Below are 25,076 nucleotides of genomic sequence, written 5' to 3' on the forward strand. Positions count from 1 at the left end.
CAGCAGTTAACATAATGGCTATGTTGCTGGACTCCCATGTAGTTGACCGGGATTTGAGTCCGGGACCTGGTGGTTTAAACTCACACCGGGCGCGTGTGCATGCGTGCCCAAGATCCCAAGAGAAGAATGGAGAAGGGATTTTGGTGTGGTGACCTCCCCCACACCCCACACCCCACCCCTGGGGGGTGACTTCCCGCTTTCTGTCTCTGCCTGTCTGGCGAGTGCATATGCACTATAGAAAAAACTTCTCAAAAAGAAAAAAAAAAAGAACTTCAATATACTTAGTCCTTGACAAATGACGTCAGATAGCTCACAGGAAAGGGTCTGTGGAAAGGAACCGCCATGACGTCAGCTAGCACACAGGCTAATAGCTGCGGAAACCGAAAGACGTGATGACGTCAACTAGCTCGCAGGATAGTATGTGTGGAAAATGGAAGCTGTGAAGACATCAGCTCGCAGCCGGATAGTATCCCTGGCAACTGGAAGAGGCTCTGCTATCAGCTAGAGCACAGGATAGTATCTAAGGAAACAGGAAAACAGCGACAATGACGGCTAGCTCACAGGATGTGAAGGAATGCAGGGGTCAGTCCTTTCTTAACAATTGCAGTCTTTCCATATATGGGTTTAGCGTAGTTTTATCAGGTGCCCATTGAGAGACACTTACATTGCCTTCAGATTTTTTCTGTAACAAACAAAAATGCAATGGATAGCTATTTCTATACATCTTTGCACACTGTTGCAAGAACACGTGAAGAATAAGTTCCTGAAGTTTGAACTGTTGAGTAAATTAATTCGGGTACTGACTGGCACTCCCGCCAGCACCCTGGTATTGCGCTGTTTTTTTTTTATTTTTTTTTTTATGCTTACGTGCACATCCATCACATTTTTAAAAATAGACGAGCATAATATACTTCGTTATTTGCACTTTCCTTTTTTTTTTCTCTAGACCTTCCCATGTGCGAATAAATTAAAGAAGAATGTTTCCTGCGTGGTTTTATAATTTTATTATTTTTAAAGTTCATTTATTAATTCCACTAGTGAAACAAGGAAGCACTGCATCCTGACAGGATCTTCACGCCTCCATCGACCTCCCAGACTCAAGCAGCCCAAATCCTGGGTACGCAGACGCCCAGCACCGCCCCGAAGCTCAGAAAGCCTCAACCCTTCCAGAACGGAGCTCCCGGCCGCAGGCGTTCAGGCAGGGATTGAGAACAGGCGTCCCAGCTCCCGGCCCATTTCCGTAGAGACCCGGGGAGACCCCCGCGCGCCTGTGACTACCGGCCTTTCTAGGACTCGGCGGCTTACTCAACTCGATGGTCTTTTGCAGTGGGATCCCCAGCGAGGACCCATATGGAAGAGAAGGGATGGGAGCGGTACGCGAGGCAGTAGCAAGCTCGCCTTCCCCACCTTAGTGACGGGGCATTAAGGGCATTAAAGCATTAACGGCATTAACGTCACAAGGTCTATGAACTTTCCCCGAACAGTCTGGCGCAACCGAGGAGTGGGAGGAACCACAGGTTCCGCACTCCATCGCAAGGCCGCAGTGCAAAGCAGATTCCTCTATTTGTATTGTCATGAGATTAAAAAAAGTCATATTCAGAGTAAAATATATCTGGCACTTAGGCCCAGTGAGTACTGCCAAATGAAGTTCTGCGTTCTGATCACGAGGAGAAATTGCAAATAAATCAAAACAGAAAGCATGTCCATTATTGAACAGTCAAAGAACCACCAACAGGTTTTTGTGTCAAGCACTACATGGACTCAGAAAAGCCCAGAACAGCTGAGAACTCTGATCCTTTTGAGCCAAAGAGACACCCCGTCCCACCACCCTTCCAGCACAGCCTGGTCGCTTCCACCTTCTTAAGCTAGATCTTGGTGCTGGAGGTCAGGAAAGTGGCACTTGGCATCCCTGTCTTGTGCTCTCAGAGGCTGCTTGCTGTCCCTCTATTACCCAGAAATAGAACTGTTCAACACCAACATCTGCTCTGGTTTTGTTTTTAATAGACTTTATTTTTATAGGGCAGTTTTGAGTTTACAGCAGACAATTTTAAGTTTAAGCAGAAGGTACAGAGATTTCCCATACACATCCCCTGTCCCTACACATACATAGCCCCCACCATTATTAACATTCCTGATGGGAGAGGTACACATGTTAACAAACGATGAGCTTACATTAACACATCATTATCACCCAAAGTCCGTTTAGAGTTTTCTCTTGCTGTTGCACATTCTGTGTGTGGGTCTGGACAAATATATAATGACATGGATTCACCTTTACAGTATCACACAGAATAGTCTCACTGCTCTAAAAATCCTCTGTGCTTCACCTATTCACTCCTTCCTCCCTGCTAACTCATGATCTCCCCCCCCCCAATCCATAGTTATTGTTTTAACATTTATTTGTTGTGATTTTCAAGCTGCTGGGTCAGGGACTCAAACTGTTGTTGGCCATTAAATCCAGCGCCTTAACCTCCCTGCCATCTGCTGATGGCCCTTTCTTTAATCCATACTTTTGTCTTTTCCAGAAAAAGTCATATAGTTGGAACTATACAGTATGTGGCCTTTTCAAGATTGGTGCCTTTCACTCAGTAACGTGCATTTAAGTTTCCTCCATATCTTTTCATGGTTTGATAGCTCGTTTTATTTTTAGTGCTGAATTTTTATGGATAAACCAGTATTTTTTTTATCCATCCACCTACTGAAGGACATTTTGTTTGTTCCTAAGTTTTGGCAATTAGAAATAAAGCCGCTACAAACATCTGTGAACAAGTTTCTGTGTAACCCTGATTTCAGGTTCTCTAGGCAAATACTAAGATTTTTTTGATTGTTGGAATGTATAGCATGAGTCTGTTGTTTTGTAACAAATCACCAAGCCATCTTCCAAAGCTGTTATACCATTTTGCATTCCCACAATGGAGGGTTTCTGTTGTTCCGCACCCTCACCAGCATATAGTGTTGCTTTGGAGTTTGGCAATTCTAACAGGTGTGGTATGTTATTGCTGCTTTAATTTGCATCTGACATAGGATGCAGAGCATCTTTTCAAATATGCTGATTTGCCACCTGTACACCTTCTTTGGCAAAGTATCTCGTCAAGGCCAGTGTGAGGTGACCCAGTGGGCAGAGCTTTAGGCGGTATATTTGACACCAATCGTGTATGCAGGGAGAAGGGGCCTGAGGCAAAGACTTAGCGGACTTCTGGGTCATGGCAAACAGCTTTACTAGATAGGGAGGGGCCTGGGAGGAGTAAGGTTGAGTCTGGAGACAAGGAGGTCCCAGGAAGACTTCTGCCTTCAGATGTGTCTATGGCAGCCAAAAAAAGGATGGAGACTTTTCTATCTTAAAGTGATGCTGTGATCAAGTATCATGCACAGGTGTCCTCAATAACAAGGCAACCAGGAAGGTAAGGGGCAGTACAGATCTGGGACCCATTCACTTCTTTTTTTAATATTTGACCAGAGAGGGACAGAATGAGGGAGAGAAGGAAAGTGAAAAGGCAAGCTGCCAGGTCCAGGACTTGAACCACGGTTACCCATGTGGGAGTCAGTACCCCTAACCACCATGCCACCTGCCAGCCACCCATTCACTTCTGTCCAGAGAAGGATGAGGCAGGTCTTAAGGCCTAGCAGCCTCTTACCCAGCCATGTGGAGCAGCTCTAGTAGGGGCACTGTAAGTAATTGGCCGCTGCCTAATTACCGAATTAGGGCTGTCACCATAGTTAATATTTACACAGGACAGGTCACTACTAAATGTATTGAGTTTAAGGTACTGGCAGGACACCCAGATCTTCAGCAAGGTACTGGAGTGGTAAGACAATTCCAGTTTTCAAGAACTATTGACTCTTCAATAATGACTACCACCCCCAGCATAATCGACTGCCACATGGAGACATCTCTCCTGAGCTTAATCTGATCCCAGATTTGCATACAGGGCAGTTTCCAGAGATCAGAACTAGTATTACACGTGAGACTTTCTTGTCCCTAATCCTGGCATGTCAGGATGCAGCAGTAGGCAAAGATTTGTGGCTACTAACCAGAGGTGAAAAAATTGTCATAATATGAAGTTAAGCAAGTGACAGAAGGAATAAAGAAGCTGAGTTTCTAGGTGATAGGACACACTGGCCAAAAGGTTTTATAACATATAAAGAGAAGTATCTTAAGAGGTCAAAGAGATTGCAAACAGCGGGAAAAGACAGGGTGGATTTAAGGTAATCAAACTGCATACATCTTCTGGAGTTTCGAAAGCATCTTAGTCTATTATTGCATTGCTAATAAAAATACCTGAGACTGGGTGATTTCATAAAGAAATATAGGTTTATTTAGCTCACAGTTCGAGGTCCAGGGTCCACCTTCTGGTGAGGCTATGACAGTGGAACCGAAATCTTGAGCAGAGCGGCTCTCTGTAAGTTTCTGTTGCTTTGGTCTTATCCCTCTGTTTGTTCTCACCAGAACTCAAGCATAGGGTTCCACTCTAATGACGTTATTATACTCAAGGGCCTCACCCTAGGAAATTCATCCAACACCTTACAATAAGTCCCAAACCATGAATTTTTAGGGGACATCAAAGTAAAAAACAAGAACCTTCGGGGGACAAGCCATTCCAAACCACAACAGGAGGCTTCTCGAATAATCAATTTTCATAGATTTTGGCACAAACAGAATGTACATAAGCAAAATTTACATGAGCCTGACAAAGAGCTCCCAATAATGAAAAAATGGAGTCAGTATGTAGAAAACAAAGCACGATGTACACCAACATGCAGCCTCTATACACACTCTACCTCAGCTTCCTAACACACACATTTGCAAGTGCCAAGAGCTCTATTTAAACCCCCATCCAAACTTCCTATAAGCTAGATCAGCAAGAATAGTTTTCTCTATAACCGTGTTTGAATTACCAATAAACTGTTTATCATAATAACAGTGCTGAGGCATTATAAGATGTTATAAGTTTATTTTAAATCTGATTAAATTGTGTCTGATTCTTTACAAATGATAACTCTTCAATATATGTTAAACAGTTAAATGGTTTTAATGTTTCTTCCTAAATTATGCTGGATACACAACAATTTAACTACACAAAAGGCAATGCCAACACGGTTACTGGGACCCAAAGTGTGGGGAGAGGACCCTGTCCCAGCAAGCTAGCAAGGGTGGAACCCACGGGCACTCCGAGGACCTTCTGCTACTATGAGGGTGTTCGATAACCACAGCACCACTGTGGAGCTCTCACTCCTCAGGCTCTATTTGATGTCAAATAAGGAGAATCTATTCTGGAGTTGATACAGTTGTGATTATAGGGCTTCTCCCTAGCACTCACATTCTAAAGATTAAGAAAAAAAAAACAAAAACAAACAGCATCTTTGACAGTTACAGTGCCTCTCCCTCTCCAGTGTGGACTCTCTGATGTTTGGAAAGATTTGACTTGCTACAGAAGGTTTTCCCACAATGACTACACCAATAGGGCTTCTCCCCAGTGTGGATCCTATGGTGTTTATTAAAATTCGAGCTGTGGTTGAAGGCTTTAGGACACTCCTTACATTTATATGGCTTTTCTCCCGTGTGGAGTCTTTGGTGTGAACTAAGACCTGCATGCTGACTAAAGCTCTTCCCACATTCATTACACTGATATGGCTTCTCCCCAGTGTGGATTCGATAGTGCCGAATGAGGCTGCCTTTACCACTGAAAGCCTTGCCGCAATCTTTACACTGATACGGCGCCTCTTCAGTGTGCATTCTTTGATGTTTAAGGAGGTCTGAGCTCTGACCAAAGGCTTTTCCACACTTACAGTCATAGGGCCGGTCCACCAAGTGTGTTCTGTAATGAAGGGTAAGGTTTGAGCTGTGGCTAAAAGCCTTCCCACATTTGGTGCACACATAAGGCTTTTCCCCAGTGTGCGTTCGCCTGTGTTTAGTAAGATTTGAGCTGTTACTAAAGGCTTTTCCACATTCAGCACATATGTAGCGTCTCTCTCCTGGCATAGGTTTAGTAAGAACTGATTCTGTACCTTTCTTGGAACCTGTGCCTTGGAGAGGGGTTTTTGCTCCTCTTTCCTTTTCAAGGTTTACCCACTGCTTTTCTACCCTGGCTTCACATTTGTTGGCAATAATCATAGGAATCATATTCCTTTTGAGTCCATCTGCACAAAATTCTTCTTCAGAACTTTTCTGCTCATCTGTTGATTCCTCATTCTGGACATTTGATTTATAATCTGAAACGATAGGTAGAATATGTCAGTTGTCCCCTGTCCTGAGTAAGAAACTGTTTTAGGAGAAACAGGATCATCAATTGAGACTTCTGAAGGGTAACTAAATATAGTCACCTCTAAGGGAAGGAGTCACAAGAGTGCATCATTAGAATTAAAACATCATCACAACTAATTTACAATACTATAGTTTCACACAAGTCCCTCTACCAGAAGCTATTTTGATATGATGAGTACCTGTTTTTTTCTGCCAGTAAAAGAACTTCATATAAAAAAGGTAAAAACAGGGACCAGCAGTTGTAGTAATGGCTATGTCGCTGGACTCCCACGTAGTTGACTGTGGTTCAAGTCCTGGACCTGGTGGCTTAAAACTCACGCCGGGTGCGTATGCATGTGTGCCTGCCCAAGATCCCAAGAGGAGAATAGAGGAGAAGGGATTGCAGTGTAGCCATCCCCCCTAGGGGGTGATTTCTCACTTTTTTTCTCTCTCTCTTTCTGGCGAGGGCACACACCCTATAGCAAAAACCTCTCCAGAAAAAAAAGGTAAAAATAAGTGTATAGGGACAACAACAAAGGAGATGGATGATGCTCATGCAGAAAGAAACAAGTGAGAATGATTATTAAAGGGTTAAAGTTGATTAAGGAAAACAGCAAGGATAATTAGGGAATAAGAAGCTGAATAGCAAATAGAAAGTTCACATATGTACAGAGCTGCATATAAAAGCAATCAAAGAGGACATTCAGTCCATTTATAATCATTCTAGTCCCAGATCTTTTATTAATTTTAATGAAAGCACTTCACCTCCATGAAGGTTTACTGGTGATGTCTTATAATCTTTTACAGTAAGAGACACTTAGTGTTGAAACCAGATTAAGCTAGTTTATATTTTTAACTTTCTGTAAAATATTTAATTTTTTTTTTTTGGAGAGATTTTCACTATAGGGCACGTGCGCTCGCCAGACAGAAAGAGAGAGACATAGAGACAGAAAGCGAGAAATCACCCCCCAAGGGGGATGGTCACGCCGCAATCCCTTCTCCTCCATTCTCCTCTCGGGACCTTGGGCATGCACGCACACGCGCCTGGCGTGAGTTTTAAGCCACCAGGTCCGGGACACGAACTGCGGCCGACCACGTGGGAGTCCAGCAACATAGCCATTACGCTAACTGCTGATTCCCTGTAAAATATTTAATTTTACTTATTACTTTTATTATCATTATTTTTAAATTTGCTATAGGGCATGTCTGTTCACCAGAGAGGAGGGAGAGAGCGAAGGGGAGGGAGGGAGCCAGAGAGAGAGAGAGGAGGGAGAGAGGGAGGGGGAGGCGGGGAGAAGAGAGAGAGAGAGAGAAAGCAAGCCACCAGATCCAGGATTTAAACCGTGGTTGGCCATGTGAGAGCCCAGCACCTTAACTACCACGCCACCTGCTGGCCCTAGTTTATTTGTTTATTTATTTATTTGAGAGGTTTTTGCTATAGAGCACGTGCGCTCGCCAGACAGAGAGAGACAGAGACAAAAAGCGAGAAATCACCCCCCAGAGGGGATGGTCACGCTGCAATCCCTTCTCCTCCATTCTCCTCTCGGGATCTTGGGCGCGCACGAACATGTGCCCGGTGTGTTTTTTTTTTTTTTTTTTTGGGGGGGATTTTTGCTATAGGGCACGTGCACTCGCCAGACAGACAGAGACATTAGAGACAGAAAGCGAGAAATCACCCCCCAGGGGAGATGGTCACGCTGCAATCCCCTCTCCTCCATTCTCTTCTTGGGATCTTGGGCACGCACGCACACGCGCCCGGCGTGAGTTTCAAGCCACCGGGTCCAGGACGCAAACCGCAGTTGACTATGTGGGAGTCCAGCAACATAGCCATTATGCTAACTGCTGGTTCCCACAAGCTCACTTTTTTTAAAAAAGGTTTCTTATTTTCTTAAGATTTAAATGACTTTTTAAATGTCTTAAATTAGGGACCAGTGGATGGCGTGGTGCTGGACACTCCCACATGGCTGACCACGGTTCAAGTCCTAGACCTGGTGGCTTGCTTTCTCACTCTCTCTCTCTCTGCCTCCCTCTGGTCAAATTAAAAAAAAAAAAAAAAGAATGAATAAATAAAATAATTCTTTAAAAAAATATCTTAAATTATTTAAAACCAATTATTTTGTAGTCTTTTCTGATTTTATAGATTACCTACATTTTCTTGTGTCTCTTCTTACTGTCCTTAGGTATTTCATCACTTTTACTCTCTAGAAAGGCTTCATTCCCTACAATACCTCTCCCCCTTGGTGATTGCTGTATGTATGGTCTGAAATATTCTAGAGTTTGCCAGAATATTTAGCCTGTAGCTTGACATCTGCTCCCGTCAGGTATTCAGGACCAATGTTTGTGAGCTAATTTCTTGGCTTAGAGGTTTCCAGGACAGGCAGGTAGTACAAAGGCAGGTCCCATGACCTACTGAGGTTAACGTCCAGGGCTTAATGCCTCTGGGTATGCTTTTATTTCCACTCAAAACTCAGACAGACTGACAAACTTCCTTACAGTATCCCTAGCAGGCTCAATTTTTTGGTGTAGTACATCTTTTTTACACCAAGGGAATAACTTTTTAAGGATATATGCAAAGCTTTCAGTGCCAACTGTCTCTTCTTAGGAAGGCCCACGAACCCTATTTCTTTTCCCCATCTGGGTATTAAACTCCAAGCCCATGAATGGCATTGATCATGGTTCCTCTCTACCATCCTCTTTTGTGTAGTGCTGCCAAGTGGCTAAGCCAAGAAAAATAAAAAATAAAATAAAATCAACCAGATATATTTTTGACTAGCTTTATCTTTTTTTTTTTTTTTAAGAGAGAGATTTTTTCCTATAGGGCATGTGCACTCTAGCGAGAAAGAAAACAAAAAATCACCCTCCAAGAGGGATAGCCATGCCGCAATTACTTCTCCTCCATTCTCTTCTCAGGATTTTGGGCACATGCGTGTGCATGTGCACACATACACATGTGCAACTGGCGTGATTTTCAAGTCTCTGGATCTGAGACTCAGCCATAGTAGGCTATGTGGGAGTCCAGCAATGTAACATTATGCCATCTGCTGGTCCCTTGATTATCTTTAATTACTCTAGCAACTCCAGGGAGGTCCCAACTGCATGGAGAGGAGGCCTGATGTTAGCAATCATAAAAACGGAAAAATTTAGCTAACAGTTTAGTTTTTTATTTTTCCTAGAAAATGAAACTTTGAAACAGATCTCAAAACTCTGTACTCAAGATGCAAATTCACGTGTTTGGTGGGACCAGCCAGTGGTGTGGTGGTTAAGGTGCTGGACACTCCCTCATGGCTGACCACGGTTCAAGTCCTGAATCTGGTGGCTTGCCTTCTCACTTCCTCTCTCTCTCTTTCTCTGCCTCTCTCTGGTCAAATTAAATGAATAAATAAATAAAATTAAATAAATATTTAAAAAAAAATTCATGTGTTTGGGACACAGTAATCATGTAGAGAGATTTCTGAGGGCCATAGACTCTTCTCATGAAATTATACCGTACCCACAAATAGGGACCTATACCAGCTACACTTCAGCCACATCTCAGTTTGAAACTATTAAGTTTGGAATAATGTACCATATTTCTAAAACCACTAATTAAACATTAACTTTTTGAAAGAACCTAGTTATAATCCTTCAGATAACTGAAGTTATATAAAAGTACAAACCACTAGTACAAAATAATAAGGGGATAACCACTTATGGCTTTTGAGATTGTTCTGTAAACGATGCTTTGTGGAGATTTGAGCTGGGGAGTACAGTCACCTAAAATACCTTGAACTGGTAAAGAATGCTCCACCTTTCTGCTGGTTATTTTCTATTTGCCCTTTCCAGATCTATACTTTGCCTGCTCTGTGCCCCAGGACACCGACCCTAAGTGTTGTACTGCCTGATTTTTTCCTCCCTTTGGCTGCAAGTTGGGCTGCTAGTGAGGAACACCAGCAGAAGCTCCAAGGGCAGCAGAAGGGTAAAGCTGGGTGTTTATTCCCTCTGTTCTCTCCTATCAAGCGAGCCCTCTCTGATGGCTATCACTCCTGCCTGATTCTGATAAAATGTCCCCCATCTTGTCCCTTTAGGATCAGGGATAGTAACCACTTTTTGATGCTGTTTGGTGAAGCAATACCCCTTTTCAGTTCACTCAACCTGGTTAAACAAAACCACACAGGTTGAATGGCATAAATGGTTCCTTTAAACTCACTTCAGTGGACCCTTTGAGATTAAGTCACCTGTTCCAAGGCCAGGATCTTATAGGAGTAAAGAGAACTTAGTCTGCCTAGTTAGCCTGACCATTCAGGTCCTTCTAAGGCCTGATCTCACTACCAGGAATCACAGATAGTTCTGGCTCTTCAACTACAAAGGACTGAGCACAATGAAGGGGAGCGTAAGAGATGGTCCTCACCTTGAGTCTTTCTCGGATCTTGAGGGAAATCCTGCTCCTCACCAGTCTCTTGAATGTATAGGGGCCCCCAAGGTTCATAGTTGTGACTGGTCTCCACAGGCTGTGGCTGCTCATTGCCTGGGGACTCTTTTTCTCTTCCTGAAGATGACATCTTCTCCCAGCCCTGTTTCTGTTCATTTGGAGGAGTTGACGCCTAGAGACAATTAGGAATGGCTGGATTAGTACACTTAAAACTCACGTTAAGAACTAGAATGAAAATTTCAGCAGAGCTATGTAGAACCTCTGGAAAAGAGAAAAAAAAAAACATCCATCCTTGTTTTTTTTTTAAATAATTATTTATTTTATTTATTCATTCATTCATTTATTTATTTATTTTACTTCGACCAGAGAGAGACAGAGGGTAACAGTGAGAAAGAGAGGAAGTGAGAAAGTAAGCCACCAGATTTAGGACTTGAACCCTGGTCAGCCACGTGGGAGTGTCCAGCGCCTTAACTACCATACCACCTGCTGGTCCCCAACATCCATCCTTGTCAATCCCCAAGGCTAAATACGAATTTAGGACAGAAGAAAAACAGAAATAAGCATGGTCTCACTCAGTAAAACTCTCATCCAGCTAACCTTACTGGGTAGATGAGTACTTGATATACTCCAATCCCTAAACTGAAAAGGTTTCCCCTGCTTACCTGTACTCCTGGCTCATCCAGCTCCCGCTCCAGATCCTCCAGGAGAGTGACAGCCTCTTCAGCGCTCTCTGGGCAGTGCTCCTGCACCCAGGCCTGGAGTTCCTGGGGCAGGATGGTCAAGAACTGCTCCAGTACCAGCAGCTCCAGGATCTGCTCCTTGGTGTGGATCTCAGGTCGCAGCCACTCACAGCAGAGCACTCGGAGCTGGCTCAGGGCTTCTCGGGGGCCTGGGGTGTCATGGTACCCAAACTGCCGGAAGCGCTGCCGGAACATCTCCAGGCTAGGAAGGCATTTCCCTTTCTCCTCCTCCTCCACTTTCACAATTACAGGCCCCACCTGCTCCTGTGGAGGCCGAGAGTCCAGAACTGTGGCCATACCCAGGACCTTGGTCATCACACAGACTCCAAAAACAGCCTCACTAGGATAGGGCTCTGCAGAGCAAGGATGCTGGTTCCTTTGGGTTCTGGTTCTTTAAGGTCATATGTTAAACCTAAGAAAATAAGGTTACCATGAAATTACCAAAAAGAAAAAACAAAACAAAACAGGACTCAAACTATGGTTGACCATGTGGGATCTGGCTTTCAATGCACACTGCTCAACCAATGCATGTAGGGGCATTTTTTTTTTTTTTTTGGAGAGGTTTTCCCTATAGGGCGCGTGCACTCGCCAGACAGACAGAGAGACATAGAGACAGAAAGCGAGAAATCACCCACCAGGGGGGATGGTCATGCCGCAATCCCTTCTCCTCCATTCTCCTCTCGGGATCTTGGGCACGCACGCACACGCACCCAGCGTGAGTTTTAAGCCATCGGGTCCGGGATGCAAACCGCGGTCAACTACGTGGGAGTCCAGCGACATAGCGTGCTCCAGCGAATTAGCCATTACGCTAACTGCTGGTTCCCTTTGTCTGTTTGTTTTAAGGGAGATTTTTGCTATAGGGCACTTGTGTTTGCTGGAGAGACGGAAAGTGAGAAATCACCCCCCTTCCTAGGGGATGGCCATGCCACAATCCCTTCTCCTCCATTCTATTGGGATTTGGGGTACACATGCACACACGCATGAGTTTTAAGCAGTGGGCCCAGGACTCGAACTGTGGTCAACTTATGTGGGAGTCCAGTGATGTAACCATTACATTATCTGCTGGTCCCAGCATGTATTTTCTTTTTTTTAAAGATTTATTTATTATCATTATTTTTCAATTTGACCAAAGAGAGAAAGAGAGAGAAAGACAGCAAGCTGCCAGGTTCAGGACTCAAACTGCGGTCCACCATGTGGGAGCCCAGTAAAACTATTAGGATCTATCAAGTCCAGCATTTGGCGTGGTGGTTAAAGTGCTGGACTCCCACATGACCAACCACGGTTAGAGTCCCAGACCCGGCGGCTTGAAAAATCACACCAAGAGTGTGTGTGTATGTGCCCGGAATCCCAAAAGAGAATGGGAGAGAAGGGCTTGTGGTGTGGCCATCCACCGGAAGGAATGATACCTCACTTTCCCTCTCTTTGTCTATTTCTCTCTTCAGTAAATGCACATGCCCTATAGCAAAAAAGTCTTTAAAAAAAAAAAAAAAAAAGAGGATCTATAGGGGCTGGCAGGGAGCATAGTGGTAAAGACATCAGACTTCTACATGGCTAACCACAGCTTGAGTCTTGGACCTGATGATTTGAAAGTCACGCCAGGTGAGTGGGCATATGTACCCAAAATCCCAGGGGGAGACTAGAGAAGGGATTATAGCATGGCCAGCCCCCTGGAGAGTGAGTTCTTTCTCTCTGTCTCTCCTGTGAGTGCAAGCGCCCTATGGCAAAAAATAAAAAACAAAAACAAAAACAAAAAACCTAGGAGGGGAAAAAGAGGATCTAGGGAACAGCAGATGGAATAATAGTTATATTGCTGGACTCCCACACAGTCGACCATGGTTTGAGTCTTGAAACCAGCAGCCTGAAAATCATGCTGGGCATGTGTGCGTGCGTGCCCAAAATCCCAAGAAGAGAATGGAGGAGAAGGGACTGCGGTATGCCCATCACCCCTGGGGAGTGATTTCTCCCTTTCTGTCTCTGTTTCTCTCTGTCTCTTGGGAAGTGCACATGCTCTATACCAGAAACTTCTCTCTCAAAAAAATAAAAAAAGGAAAAGAAAAAAAGAGACAGAAAAGGAGGCTCTATATATGGTTTATCAAAGCTAAAGGGAAGGGAATAGGAATTGCAGATAATCTAAGTCATATCGATCTGGCTTGACAGAACTTGAAATAGCAAGTCATACATGACAGATCCTCAAAAAGCTCATGGAAAATGTATACTAGGAAAAACTACACATAAATCTAAGATTTTTTTTTTGCACCAAAATAAACTCCTACTTTAATTTTATTTTCCCCCAAACTTATTTAAGTTTGAAATTATGGATTATTTCAGTATTCATTCTTTTTTGGAATGAGTACTATTACTTTAGCAACCAGAAAAGTCATAACATCTCAAAAGGGATCATGAATAGTCTGTTGAGAATTTCATATTGAAGGCTTATATTACTGAAATGAATGCTGGTAGAATGGTCACAAGTAGAATTATAAATATCAGGAAGCAACTCAAAGTATGCAAAGAGAGACTGTGGCATGGGAAAAAAAGAAATGCACACAGAAGTATTTCCCAAAGTATGTTCAAAGAATCTAAATTGAATCTCCTGACAAAGAATTCTTTAGTCTGAGAAATAAGGGGGTAGTCAAAGCTAAACAAGTGTCTTTTATTTTTAATTTTTTAAATATATGAGACATAGTTTATTTTTTTATCAAGAATCATTTTTTAATTTAACTTAATTAGTTTATTTATTTTAATTTGACCAAAGAGAGACAGAGTGAGAGAGAGAGGAAAAGTGAGAAAGCAAGCTGCAAGATCCGAGACTTGAAGCAGTTGACCATGTGGTAGTCCAGTGCCCTTTACCACCAAGTCATCTGCCATCCCCTCTATTTTATTTTTTAAACTGTGGGACTCTTCAGGCTATTTTTGGTGCTATTACTCCCTTAAGAAATTCTAAAGTAGGAAAATGGAAGGTAGAGCTGACAGCATGAAGGTTCCAACTTTTAGAAACTACCCCTTTAGGGACCAGCAGTTAGCGTAATGGCTATGTCACTGGACTCCCATGTAGTCGACCATGATTTGAGTCCCGGATCCGGTGGCTTAAAACTCACGCTGGGTGCGTGTGCGTGCGTGCCCAAGATCCCGAGAGGAGAATGGAGAAGGGATTGTGGCGTGGCCATCCCCCCTGGGGGGTGATTTCTTGCTTTCTGTCTCTCTGTCTCTCTCTGTCTGGTGAGCGCACGCGCCCTAGAGCAAAAACCTCTTCAAAAAAAGAAACTACCACTTAATACTGAAATAGCAGCTAAGATTTATTAAACATCTGTGGGAAAGATGAATACAGAAAATTTGTTGCTTGTTTTAATATATTAAGAAAATTTTAACAAATCAAGAAAGCTATGTTGGGGAACCAGCAGTTAGCGTAATGGCTATGTCGCTGGATTCCCATGTAGTCGACCGCGGTTCGTGTCTTGGACCCGGTGGCTTAAAACTCACGCCAGGTGTGTGTGCGTGCATGCCTAAGATCCCGAGAGGAGAATGGAGGAGAAGGATTGCGGCGTGACCATCCCCCCTGGGGGGTTATTTCTCGCTTTCTGTCTCTATGTCTCTCTCTGTCTGTCTGGCAAGCGCACGCGCCCTGTAGCGAAAACCTCTAAAAAATAAAAAAGCTATTTTGAAATAATGCAAGCATTAGAGAAAAAGACCTACCTGGACCAATAAATTAAAGATCTGTGGGACCAGCAGATGGTGTAATGGCTATATCATTCCATGTAGTTGACGGTGGTTTGAGTCTCAGACCCAGTGACTTAAAAGTCATGCTGGGCACATGTATGTGTGTACATGCCCAAAACCCCAAGAGGAGACTGGAGGAGGAGGAGGAGGTGATTTCTTGCTTTCTGTCTCTCTGTCTCTCCAGCAAGTACATGTGCACTATAGTAAAAATCTGTCTCTAAAAAAAAAAAAAAAAAGAAAAGAAAAGAAAAAAAAGAATCTGGGCTATGTGCTAGAGGTTCTTTGTTATAGCTAGCTTGGGGGCTGTGGTTCTGGTAAGGGTGTGGCTCAGAATGACCAATCCAAAAGAGGTCACTGAGTAGCAGACAGCTCTAGTGTTAGGTCAGAGCTGAAGATCTAGCCATTAATACACTGTTCAAGACAGCACAAGCTAGAATAAGAGCAGAGGTCTCTGTTTACTACATATATCTTAAGTAAACAGTCTAGTACATATCTGTTATTCAGTAGTACTATATAAAGACCTGTGGATATGGATAAATAAATGAACAAATGGGCCTTGGGCTGGCCTTGTGTAGTAGTGGTTAAGGGAGACATATCCCACATGGCTGACCCTGCAGTTTGAGTCCTAGCGCCAGTGGCTTGAAAAACATGCATGAGGGTGTGCCAAAATCCTAACAGGATGGGGAAATGGAAGAGGAGGGATTGTGGTGCGACCCTGCCCCATTGTGGGGATGACTTTTCCCTCTGTCTCTTTTTCTCTCGGGAGCACACCAGTCCTCTGGCAAAAACAAACAATAGACTCAGTAGTGGATTAACTTCCCATAACAGGTTACAAAGTTTCACACTCTATCCAGAAGAGGGCACTCCCAGAACAGGAAAGAAATCAGAAACCTGTTTGAGCCATCAGCTTCTGGGAAATTCAGCAACACACTAGGGATTATGTGGCACCTGGGAACATTAAACAGGAAGCCTCTTATATAACATTCATGTGGAGGGAACCAGCAGTTAGCGTAATGGCTATGTCGCTGGACTCCCATGTAGTCGACCGCGGTTTGCGTCCTGGACCCGGTGGCTTAAAACTCACGCTGGGCGCGTGTGCGTGCATGCCCAAGATCCCGAGAGGAGAATGGAGGAGAAGGGATTGCAGCGTGGCCATCCCCCCTGGGGGGTGATTTCTCGCTTTCTGTCTCTATGTCTCTCTCTGTCTGGCGAGCGCACACGCCCTATAGCGAAAACCTCTCAAAAACAAAACAAAACAAAAAAAACCACATTCATGTGGACTATATTCTGAGAACTTGGTACACCCAAATACACAGATGCCATTATATCACATGATTGCTTCTGCAAAATATGTATGTGGTCACTAAGAAGAAACAGTTTCCCTGTATGTTGCTGCTCGCTGTTGGCTAGGCTACCTCACTAGATAAATGACTGATTTCAGCACAGGAGATTTGAAATTTGTTAACTTCATCTGATGGCATAGCTCTAATTACCAATTACGTTCTCACAGCTGCCTGATTATCTCTCTAGCTGGACCTCCCTTCTAAACTCCATACTCACATGACCAACTATTCACTACACATGGTCACCTGGATGTCCAATAGGCATCTCAAATTTAACATGTCCAAAATGAATTTCCAATCTCTCCCCCAAAGCAGCTCATCCCAGTTAATGGCAACTTCACTGTCTGTTTATTTGAACCAAAAAAAAAAAACAAAACTGCAGTCATCCTTGCCTCCTCTTTCACATTCTGCACATAAACCATAAGTAAACCCTGTTAGCATAATGTCCAAAACACATTCAGAGTTCAACTACTTCTCCTTACTTCCCACGCTACTGTTCCAGTCCTCACTACCTCCATCCCACGCACAGGCCCAGTGCATCGCCTACTGCCTGAAGAACTGCAATACTAATTGCTCTCTTCCCTGTCCCACCTTGGTCTAGACGCAACACTGCCTCCAGAGTTAACTTTTCAAAATACAAGTCAGGTCACATTATCTTCTGCTGAAAACCTTCAGGGTTTTGTGTCTCACAGAGAAAAGCCAAAGTCATCACAATGGCCAACAAAGGCTTCACAAGATCTCAGTCATCACACCTCTCTAGTCACATGTACTCCCCTCCTTCGTGTTCACTCTACCCTAGTCACACTGTTCCTAGTCACATTGTTCCTAGTCACACTGGGCCCACTTCCACCTAGGAGCCTTCCTGCTTGCTGCTGCCTCTGCCTAACTCTCTTCCTCCAGATTCCAGAGAGCTGGGCTAGGCTTGCTCCCTTGCCTCAGTCAGGTCTGCCTTCAGCCTGAGGCATTCCTTTTAAATTGCACAAGGCCCCCAACCCACCCCAGAACTCCTTAGCCCCCTTCTCCACATTATTTAGCACCATACAAAAACTACGTAAACTTTTTTTTTTTTTAACTGTTTCCTCCCAACAATAGAGGGCTGAGACTTTTGTTTTGTTCAATACCCTATTCTAAATGTCTAGAAGATGCTTGTACTTTGCAAGTACTCAAATATTTGTGGAAAGCATGAACTTGATACCTGGAACTTTGGAGCTACAGTTAAGTAGTTAAAAACAGGTTTTTAAAAAATATTACTAGGCCAGTTCCCTGGTGCAGCAGTACTGTGCTGCTCAAGAGCAGTTGGATCCTACAACCACTGCTTGAACCCAGCCTGGTTGGCCTGAAACACATTGGGCCTATGTGTGTGTCTAAGATTGGGTGGGCTGAAGAACTGAAGGAGGGGAATAATAGCGTGATCAGACCCTGTGGAGGGTGCTACCCCTCTCTCTTTCTGTGTCTCTCATGCACATAAACTTTATTATAAATAAATTTTTTAAAAAATCTAATATTGTTTTGAGAATTTTCCCCCTCCTTGAAGAAGGTCAGTAATTTCATACTTGGTCATGTTTCATTTGTCCAATATGGTATACAGAGATGCTCTCCAGGTCCTAGTTTTTGAAGTTTTCTTAACAAGGTGTTCATAAAAATAAAAAGCATGCAGATAGAAAATAGAGACTTCATTACCAAATCATATTGTTTCCAGCAACAGAGAACTACTTTTTAAAGCTATCTTAGAATGTTTAGCTCAAGAAGCCCATCCAACAACAAGTTCACGGTCTATCATAAGCAAAAGGCCTTGGGACCAGCAGTTAGCGTAAGGTCGCTAGACTTCCATGCAGTCAACTGTGGTTTGAGTCTCGGACCTGGAGGCTTAAACTCATACCGGGCACATATGTGTGTACGCCCAAGATCCCAAGAGAGGGGAGAATGAAGGAGAACAGATTGCAGCGTGGCCATCCCCCTGGGGGGGGGATGATTTCTCACTTTCTGTCTCTTTGTCTCTTTCTAGTGAGCACATGTACCCTATAGCAAAAACCTCTCCAAAAAAAAGAAAAAGAAAAAGGCCTTTGTTCTGCTCCCAGTCCCCCCCCCCATTTATGCCAATTTCTCAAAGCTTAAATGTCCTTATAGGAGCACTCCAAATCCTTTGTGGAACAAGATGAGACATATAATAAATATGTCAAATCACCGTAGACTCTAATAACTGAACAGCACCCACGTAGTAGACAGTGGTTTGAGTCCCAACTCATGCCAGGTACATGTGTGAGAGTGCCCAAGATCCCAAGAGGAGAATAGAGAAAGGACTGCGGTGTGGCCATGGGGGGGGATGGGGGTGGTGTAATTTCTCTTTCTGTCTCTCTGTCTCTGTCTTTTTGGCAAGCATGCATGCCCTATAGCAAAAACCTCTCAAAATAAATAAATAAATAATAAGGCACACTCAGTCTGGAGACTAGTGGATGACATAATGGTTTCCCCCACTGGTCAAGGGCGGTTCCAGTCTGGACCCTGCAGCTTGAAACTCACACTGGGCACATGTGGGTGTGTGCCCAAGATCCTGAGAGGAGAATGGAGGAGAAGGGACCGGGGTGTGGCCATCCCCCCTCAGGGGGGATTTTTCACCTTCAGTCTCTCTGATGAGCGCTTATGCCCTATGGCAAAAAATCTCTTAAAACACACCCACACACCTCCTCTATACCTGAAAACTCCTAGACTGGCAAATTAGGTAATTCTCGAGGCAAAGAATTTTACTGTGGGATGGTTCTAATTACAAGGTCTTCTCTAAGCCAAATCAAATTCTGCATTACTTCAATGATCCTAGTCCAGTCCTAGGTCAATACTTTCTCCACAGTGGCCTTCAAATACCTGAAAACTGTCTTGCCTTTTAGCTCTTTTCTTCTCCACAGTTCACCTATTTCTATAGAAATAACAGGCGTTTCCAAGTACTTCACTCACCAGATCACCTTTCTATTGACACTATTTATAAATAGTGCTTTAAAGAGGCGTTTCCAAACTTGAGCAGATCCCTGGTACGTGTACGCTTTCTAAACTGAATAGAGCCCCTGGGGACTAGTCCCTCCCTCGGACTGGAGACTTCTAACGAGGTTCGGCTTCCCACGGGTAGACTCCCACAACCTCGGGCGCCTTCCCGAACAATTCGCCTTGAATTCAGACCTCCCGAAGAGAGATCGGGGAAGAGAGAAGGCGACCCGGGTCAGACTGAGAAATGGCCAGCTCAGTGCACAGAAATAACTGTTCTGGAACGCGAAAGAGACAAAGTTTCATTTGTTAAACCCCTGGAGGGAGAGAAATGCTTTCCAGGGAGCTGGTGCCTCCACCCGCCGGGCAAGGACAGGACGATCCTCCCTATAGGATCCCTAGGACCGAACTGGGGGGGTGGTACTCCGAAGCCACAGGTGCTAAACCCACCCCTTCCTCCTCAAACCTTTAGGTCGGGGCTCCTATAAATAATAAGGCACACTCAGTCTGGAGACTAGTGGATGACATAATGGTTTCCCCCACTGGTCAAGGGCGGTTCCAGTCTGGACCCTGCAGCTTGAAACTCACACTGGGCACATGTGGGTGTGTGCCCAAGATCCTGAGAGGAGAATGGAGGAGAAGGGACCGGGGTGTGGCCATCCCCCCTCAGGGGGGATTTTTCACCTTCAGTCTCTCTGATGAGCGCTTATGCCCTATGGCAAAAAATCTCTTAAAACACACCCACACACCTCCTCTATACCTGAAAACTCCTAGACTGGCAAATTAGGTAATTCTCGAGGCAAAGAATTTTACTGTGGGATGGTTCTAATTACAAGGTCTTCTCTAAGCCAAATCAAATTCTGCATTACTTCAATGATCCTAGTCCAGTCCTAGGTCAATACTTTCTCCACAGTGGCCTTCAAATACCTGAAAACTGTCTTGCCTTTTAGCTCTTTTCTTCTCCACAGTTCACCTATTTCTATAGAAATAACAGGCGTTTCCAAGTACTTCACTCACCAGATCACCTTTCTATTGACACTATTTATAAATAGTGCTTTAAAGAGGCGTTTCCAAACTTGAGCAGATCCCTGGTACGTGTACGCTTTCTAAACTGAATAGAGCCCCTGGGGACTAGTCCCTCCCTCGGACTGGAGACTTCTAACGAGGTTCGGCTTCCCACGGGTAGACTCCCACAACCTCGGGCGCCTTCCCGAACAATTCGCCTTGAATTCAGACCTCCCGAAGAGAGATCGGGGAAGAGAGAAGGCGACCCGGGTCAGACTGAGAAATGGCCAGCTCAGTGCACAGAAATAACTGTTCTGGAACGCGAAAGAGACAAAGTTTCATTTGTTAAACCCCTGGAGGGAGAGAAATGCTTTCCAGGGAGCTGGTGCCTCCACCCGCCGGGCAAGGACAGGACGATCCTCCCTATAGGATCCCTAGGACCGAACTGGGGGGGTGGTACTCCGAAGCCACAGGTGCTAAACCCACCCCTTCCTCCTCAAACCTTTAGGTCGAGGCTCCTTATTCCGCCCGCCAAGCTCCCCGGAGATCCGCAAGCTCACGGTTCAGTCACAACCGCTCCGGGTGCCGGGAGACCTCGCCGCACACCGCGAGACGGCGCAACCGGAAGTGCGTCAGCCGCCCCCGCGGCAGCTTGCTCAGGGGCGGCAGCGGCCCCTCTAGGAATTCGGGAGGTCTGGGAATTTCTGTGTTCAGGAGTTCGCCGGAAATTGGAGCAAGTCGGGGACTAGAGGCCGGTTTCTAACGTGAGCAGGCAGGGGGATCTTGCCATCTGTACCGGGCGGTCTGATCAGATGAAGGCTTCGGCGCTTCTCCCACTTCGCCCCCGACTCCCGGAGACAGGGAGAGACTGGCTGGACGCAGCGACTTCGGTCTCTCTTGTGGATTTCAGACCCTAGTTCACCTGTGTCGCCTCAGGCCTATTACTTCTTTGACAACCTGGGCATGGTTGTGGACATGGAGCCCCGCGCTTGGCCCATGAAATCAGAGGTTCAGTTAACTCACAGCAGACATGGGTCACCGAAGCGGTGCGCCTTTGCGGCTCCTAACTGGGCGGGAAGCCTGCAAGCTGCTCAGTTTGCTGCTGCAGGACTTAATGGGGAAGTCTTTGCCTACATTTTCCTCCCTCTGATCTTGCCCAGGTGCAGCTGTGTTTTCCATCTCATCCCTACTTCATTTGCCCCCAGCGAGTTTGCTTTTGCAAATCTGGGGGCAAAGGGAGAAGAGGATAAAAGTGGGCTAGGGGATCAGCAGTTAGCTTAATGGCTATGTCGTTGGACTCCCACGTAGTCAACCGCGGTTCGAGTCCTGGAACTGGTGGCATAAACTCACGCCGGGCGCGTGTGCATGTGTGCCCAAGATCCTGAGAGGAGAATGGAGGAGACGGGATTGTGGTGTGGCCATCCCCCCTGAGGGGTGACTTCTCGCTTTCTGTCAATCTATCTGTCTCTGTCTTCCTGGCGAGTGCACGTGCCCTATAGCAAAACCTCTCCAAAAAAAAAAAAATAAAAAGGAAAGAAATATGGGAAAAAATGACCTGTGGACTAAAATCTGCCATGATTGATTTCAGAAAGTGTGAGCTGAGACCCAGAGTAGTGTACTCGGACACTCCACAAAGCAGCACTCTATGGAAAATTGACATGTGCCACCATCTGGCATTCACTTGTGACAGTTAATAACTTTCTACAGTTTTCTTAATCAAAAGTGGTCTAGGTAACCTGTAAAGAGAGGATTAAAGCTTAAATAATTTTTTTAAAGAATTACTTTATTTAACCTTATTTCTTTAATTTGACCAGAGAGGGACAGAGCGGGGGAGGGGAGAGTGAAAAAGCAAGCTGCTGGGCTCAGGACTTAAACCACTGTTGGCCATGTGGGAGTCCAGTGCCCTTAACTACCATGCCACCTGCCAGCCCCCCAAATTAAAGCTGTTTTTTTTTTTTTTTTTTTTTTTTTTTTAAAGGGGGGGGACTAAAAGGAGGGGGATAGCAGCAATGAGAAGATGATGACAGTAGTTAAGGACCACTTCATAGAGGAATTTGGTAGCCTAAAGGAAGGGACAGAGTCAAGAGATTTTCATATTTTATTTTTTATTAATTAAAATGGCACAAGTACTCGGTAGAGAGAGAGAGAACACAACCCTCAGTGGGGTGTGGTCATGCTGCAATTATTTTTCCACTGTTTCTCCATTCCATCAGGATTTGGGGCATGCATGCACATGTACCCAGCATGTTTTTCAAGCCACTGGGGCCAGAATTTGAACCTTGGTTGACCATGCGTGATGTGGCTCCCTATGTACACCACTAATGGCTGTGTTAAGGGCCTGACCCCAAGCAAAAGATTTTTTAAATTTGTCTTTGTTCCTTAAAGCTACAGGTTTATTATTTAGACAGCAAGTTTAGGGATGAGGAGGAACCTGGAAGTGCTGAAGAGGGAGGCCATATTTCTTGGCCATCAGTAGGTCAAAGTGTCCGGGAAAGGACCAGACAGGAAGCACATTAAGAGGGCCTGAGGTCCTTGGGAAAGAATATTGGAGGTGGTGTGGGTGGTGTGGTGGTTAAGGTGGTGGACTTCCACATGGTTGATAACGGTTCAAGTCCTGGACCTGGTGGCTTGCTTTCTCACTTTCCCTCTCTCTCTCTCTCTCTCTGATCAGATTATTTTAAATAATAATAATAAAAATAAAATAAAATAAATAACTTTTAAAAAGAATACTGAGGGTTACCTGCTGAGAAAGGGAGAGATGAGGCTGTGGTGGGCAGAGGAGTTTGGGGAGCAGGTGATACCTGGAGTGTCACAGGGCAGTGAACCCAGGAATATAGCAGAGAATAGGGTTCCCTAGCAAGGGCGAAGAGCAAGGATAGGAATAAAGGTGGCCTAAAACCACAGGAGGCCATGTCTGAATAGCTTCCACTTGTGGCTCTCTAACAAAGAAGGCACAGGAATGGAAGCAGCAGTGGAAGCCACCACAGTTTGAACTGGACAAGACAGAATGAAACATGGAGTAAAGAGGCTCTTGGGAGGTAAGTCCTTAACCCTTATGGGGGCCAGTAGATGGTGTAGCGGTCACATCACTGGACTCTCACATGGCTGACTACAACAGACCTGGCGGCTTGAAATTCACGTCAGGGACGTATGTGTGTGTGCCCAAGATCCCGGGAGGAGAATAGAGAAGGGATTGTGGCATGACCATCCCCCCTGGAGGGTGATTTTTCACTTTCTTTCTCACTGTTTCTGTCTCTATTGAGCACATATGCTCGAAGGTAAAAACCTCTATCAATAAAAAGTCCTTTCTCTTATGACTCAAAGGGACTTTGCCTACAGGGGTTGTTCAGTGAGGCTCTGGTCTTCTCCATGCTCAAGCTTAAACTAGCTCAGGAACAGAGTCTCCCACAGGGCCCTTTCATCAACAGATCTGGAAGGTTCTATATCCTGCAGAGCCATATATATGACTAGACAGAGAACTCAAAAAAACTGTGGTCCAGCTACTTCAGTAGGGGGTGGGAGTGAGGCAGGAGAAAGTTAGCCAATGGAGGTGGGTAAGGGGGCTGGAGCGTCTTCCCATGTGGCTAGATAGAAAAACCTGATCAGGGCAGAAAATTCACTGCCCAAGGAAATGTAAGCAGATTAGTGGGAGATGTCTAGTTGATTAAGCAACATTTGATATACCCAGTGAGATAAATCAGTGGGTCTAGCCACATTTGAAATAGCTGATGAGATGAGAACACTGTGGGCCCAGGCAATGATCAACCCAATGACCTAGGTTCAAAATGATGATTTTTGAGTAAAACATTGTCCCGGCCTGCGGGAACGTATGGAACGTGCTGGAACCGGTGCAGCGTCTCAGCACGGGAGTGAAAGAAGTGTCACAACTCTTGATGGTATGAAGGTTTCGCTCGTTTATTGAGGGCTAGAGCACTTTCTTATGTACACAAGGCAGAGGGAGGTAGGCGGGGTTTACAACGGACCTAATTGAGGACCTAATTGAGGACCTGTCTTTCTGACCCAGGAGGTCTGTGTTCCTGGTGTCTGTGTCAAGGTCGCACCGGCCATTTTAAGCAGTGAAGGTCATGGCAGCCATTTTGATGTGGGCAGCTCCCCACAAAACATTACTGTCTTATTCTTTACTATGCTTTGTTTTTCTAATTTAAGGATTTTGCTTTGAGCTGTTGATAGGTTCAGCAATTTGTTAAAATGTTCTTTCTTCTTGTTTCTTTAAATAGAAACAAACTTTTCTCCATTCCTGACCCCTCTGGAATTGGTAAATATTTGGGAGTATTCTTATTTTGTGGCAGAAGGGTTATTTGCATAAGTTCAATAAAACCTGTTGCGTTGAATCAGCAATTGGAAATACTCATTATTGGACAGGGCTTTGACTAGAATGTCATATCTGAAGATTAATCAGAAAACTATGGAACTAAGGTGGCTCTCAAGTAAGTCAACAGAAGCTCTTGGAAAGATGGCCTGGCACCATAAACAGTTCTGCCTGGCAAAGAGGATTAGAGAAGCCATATGAAATAATTCATATCATTAAATACCCTGGATTTTTCAGTCCAGCGTTGTGATCAGTAAAGACTGCAAAAGAGCAGCCACAACCAGAGGATTATCTTGAGAAAGACTTTGACGGAAGACCG

At 44.7% G+C, this 25,076-nt stretch overlaps 1 protein-coding gene across 2 annotated transcripts in view; it reads right to left on the reverse strand.

The window, feature by feature from the left end:
* Positions 1-4,829: 4,829 nt before the first annotated feature.
* The window catches only part of ZKSCAN1 (zinc finger with KRAB and SCAN domains 1), a 55,975-nt gene continuing 35,728 nt past the window's right edge, over positions 4,830-25,076 (reverse strand). Inside the window, exons 1-4 of one of the 2 annotated variants that reach the window (XM_006150134.3) lie at positions 20,930-21,037; positions 11,312-11,801; positions 10,629-10,821; positions 4,830-6,210 (exon numbers count right to left, since the gene is read on the reverse strand). In XM_006150134.3, the coding sequence (XP_006150196.1) occupies positions 5,369-6,210; positions 10,629-10,821; positions 11,312-11,704 (1,428 nt within the window). In that variant the 5' untranslated portion in view covers positions 11,705-11,801; positions 20,930-21,037 and the 3' untranslated portion in view covers positions 4,830-5,368. Of the gene's footprint in view, positions 6,211-10,628; positions 10,822-11,311; positions 11,802-20,929; positions 21,038-25,076 lie in introns of those variants that run through there. The other variant, XM_027772506.1, reaches the window with a different exon arrangement.

The sequence above is a fragment of the Tupaia chinensis genome, unplaced genomic scaffold (genome assembly GCF_000334495.1).
Source record: "Tupaia chinensis unplaced genomic scaffold, TupChi_1.0 Scaffold000279_1, whole genome shotgun sequence".
Taxonomy (NCBI): domain Eukaryota; kingdom Metazoa; phylum Chordata; class Mammalia; order Scandentia; family Tupaiidae; genus Tupaia; species Tupaia belangeri.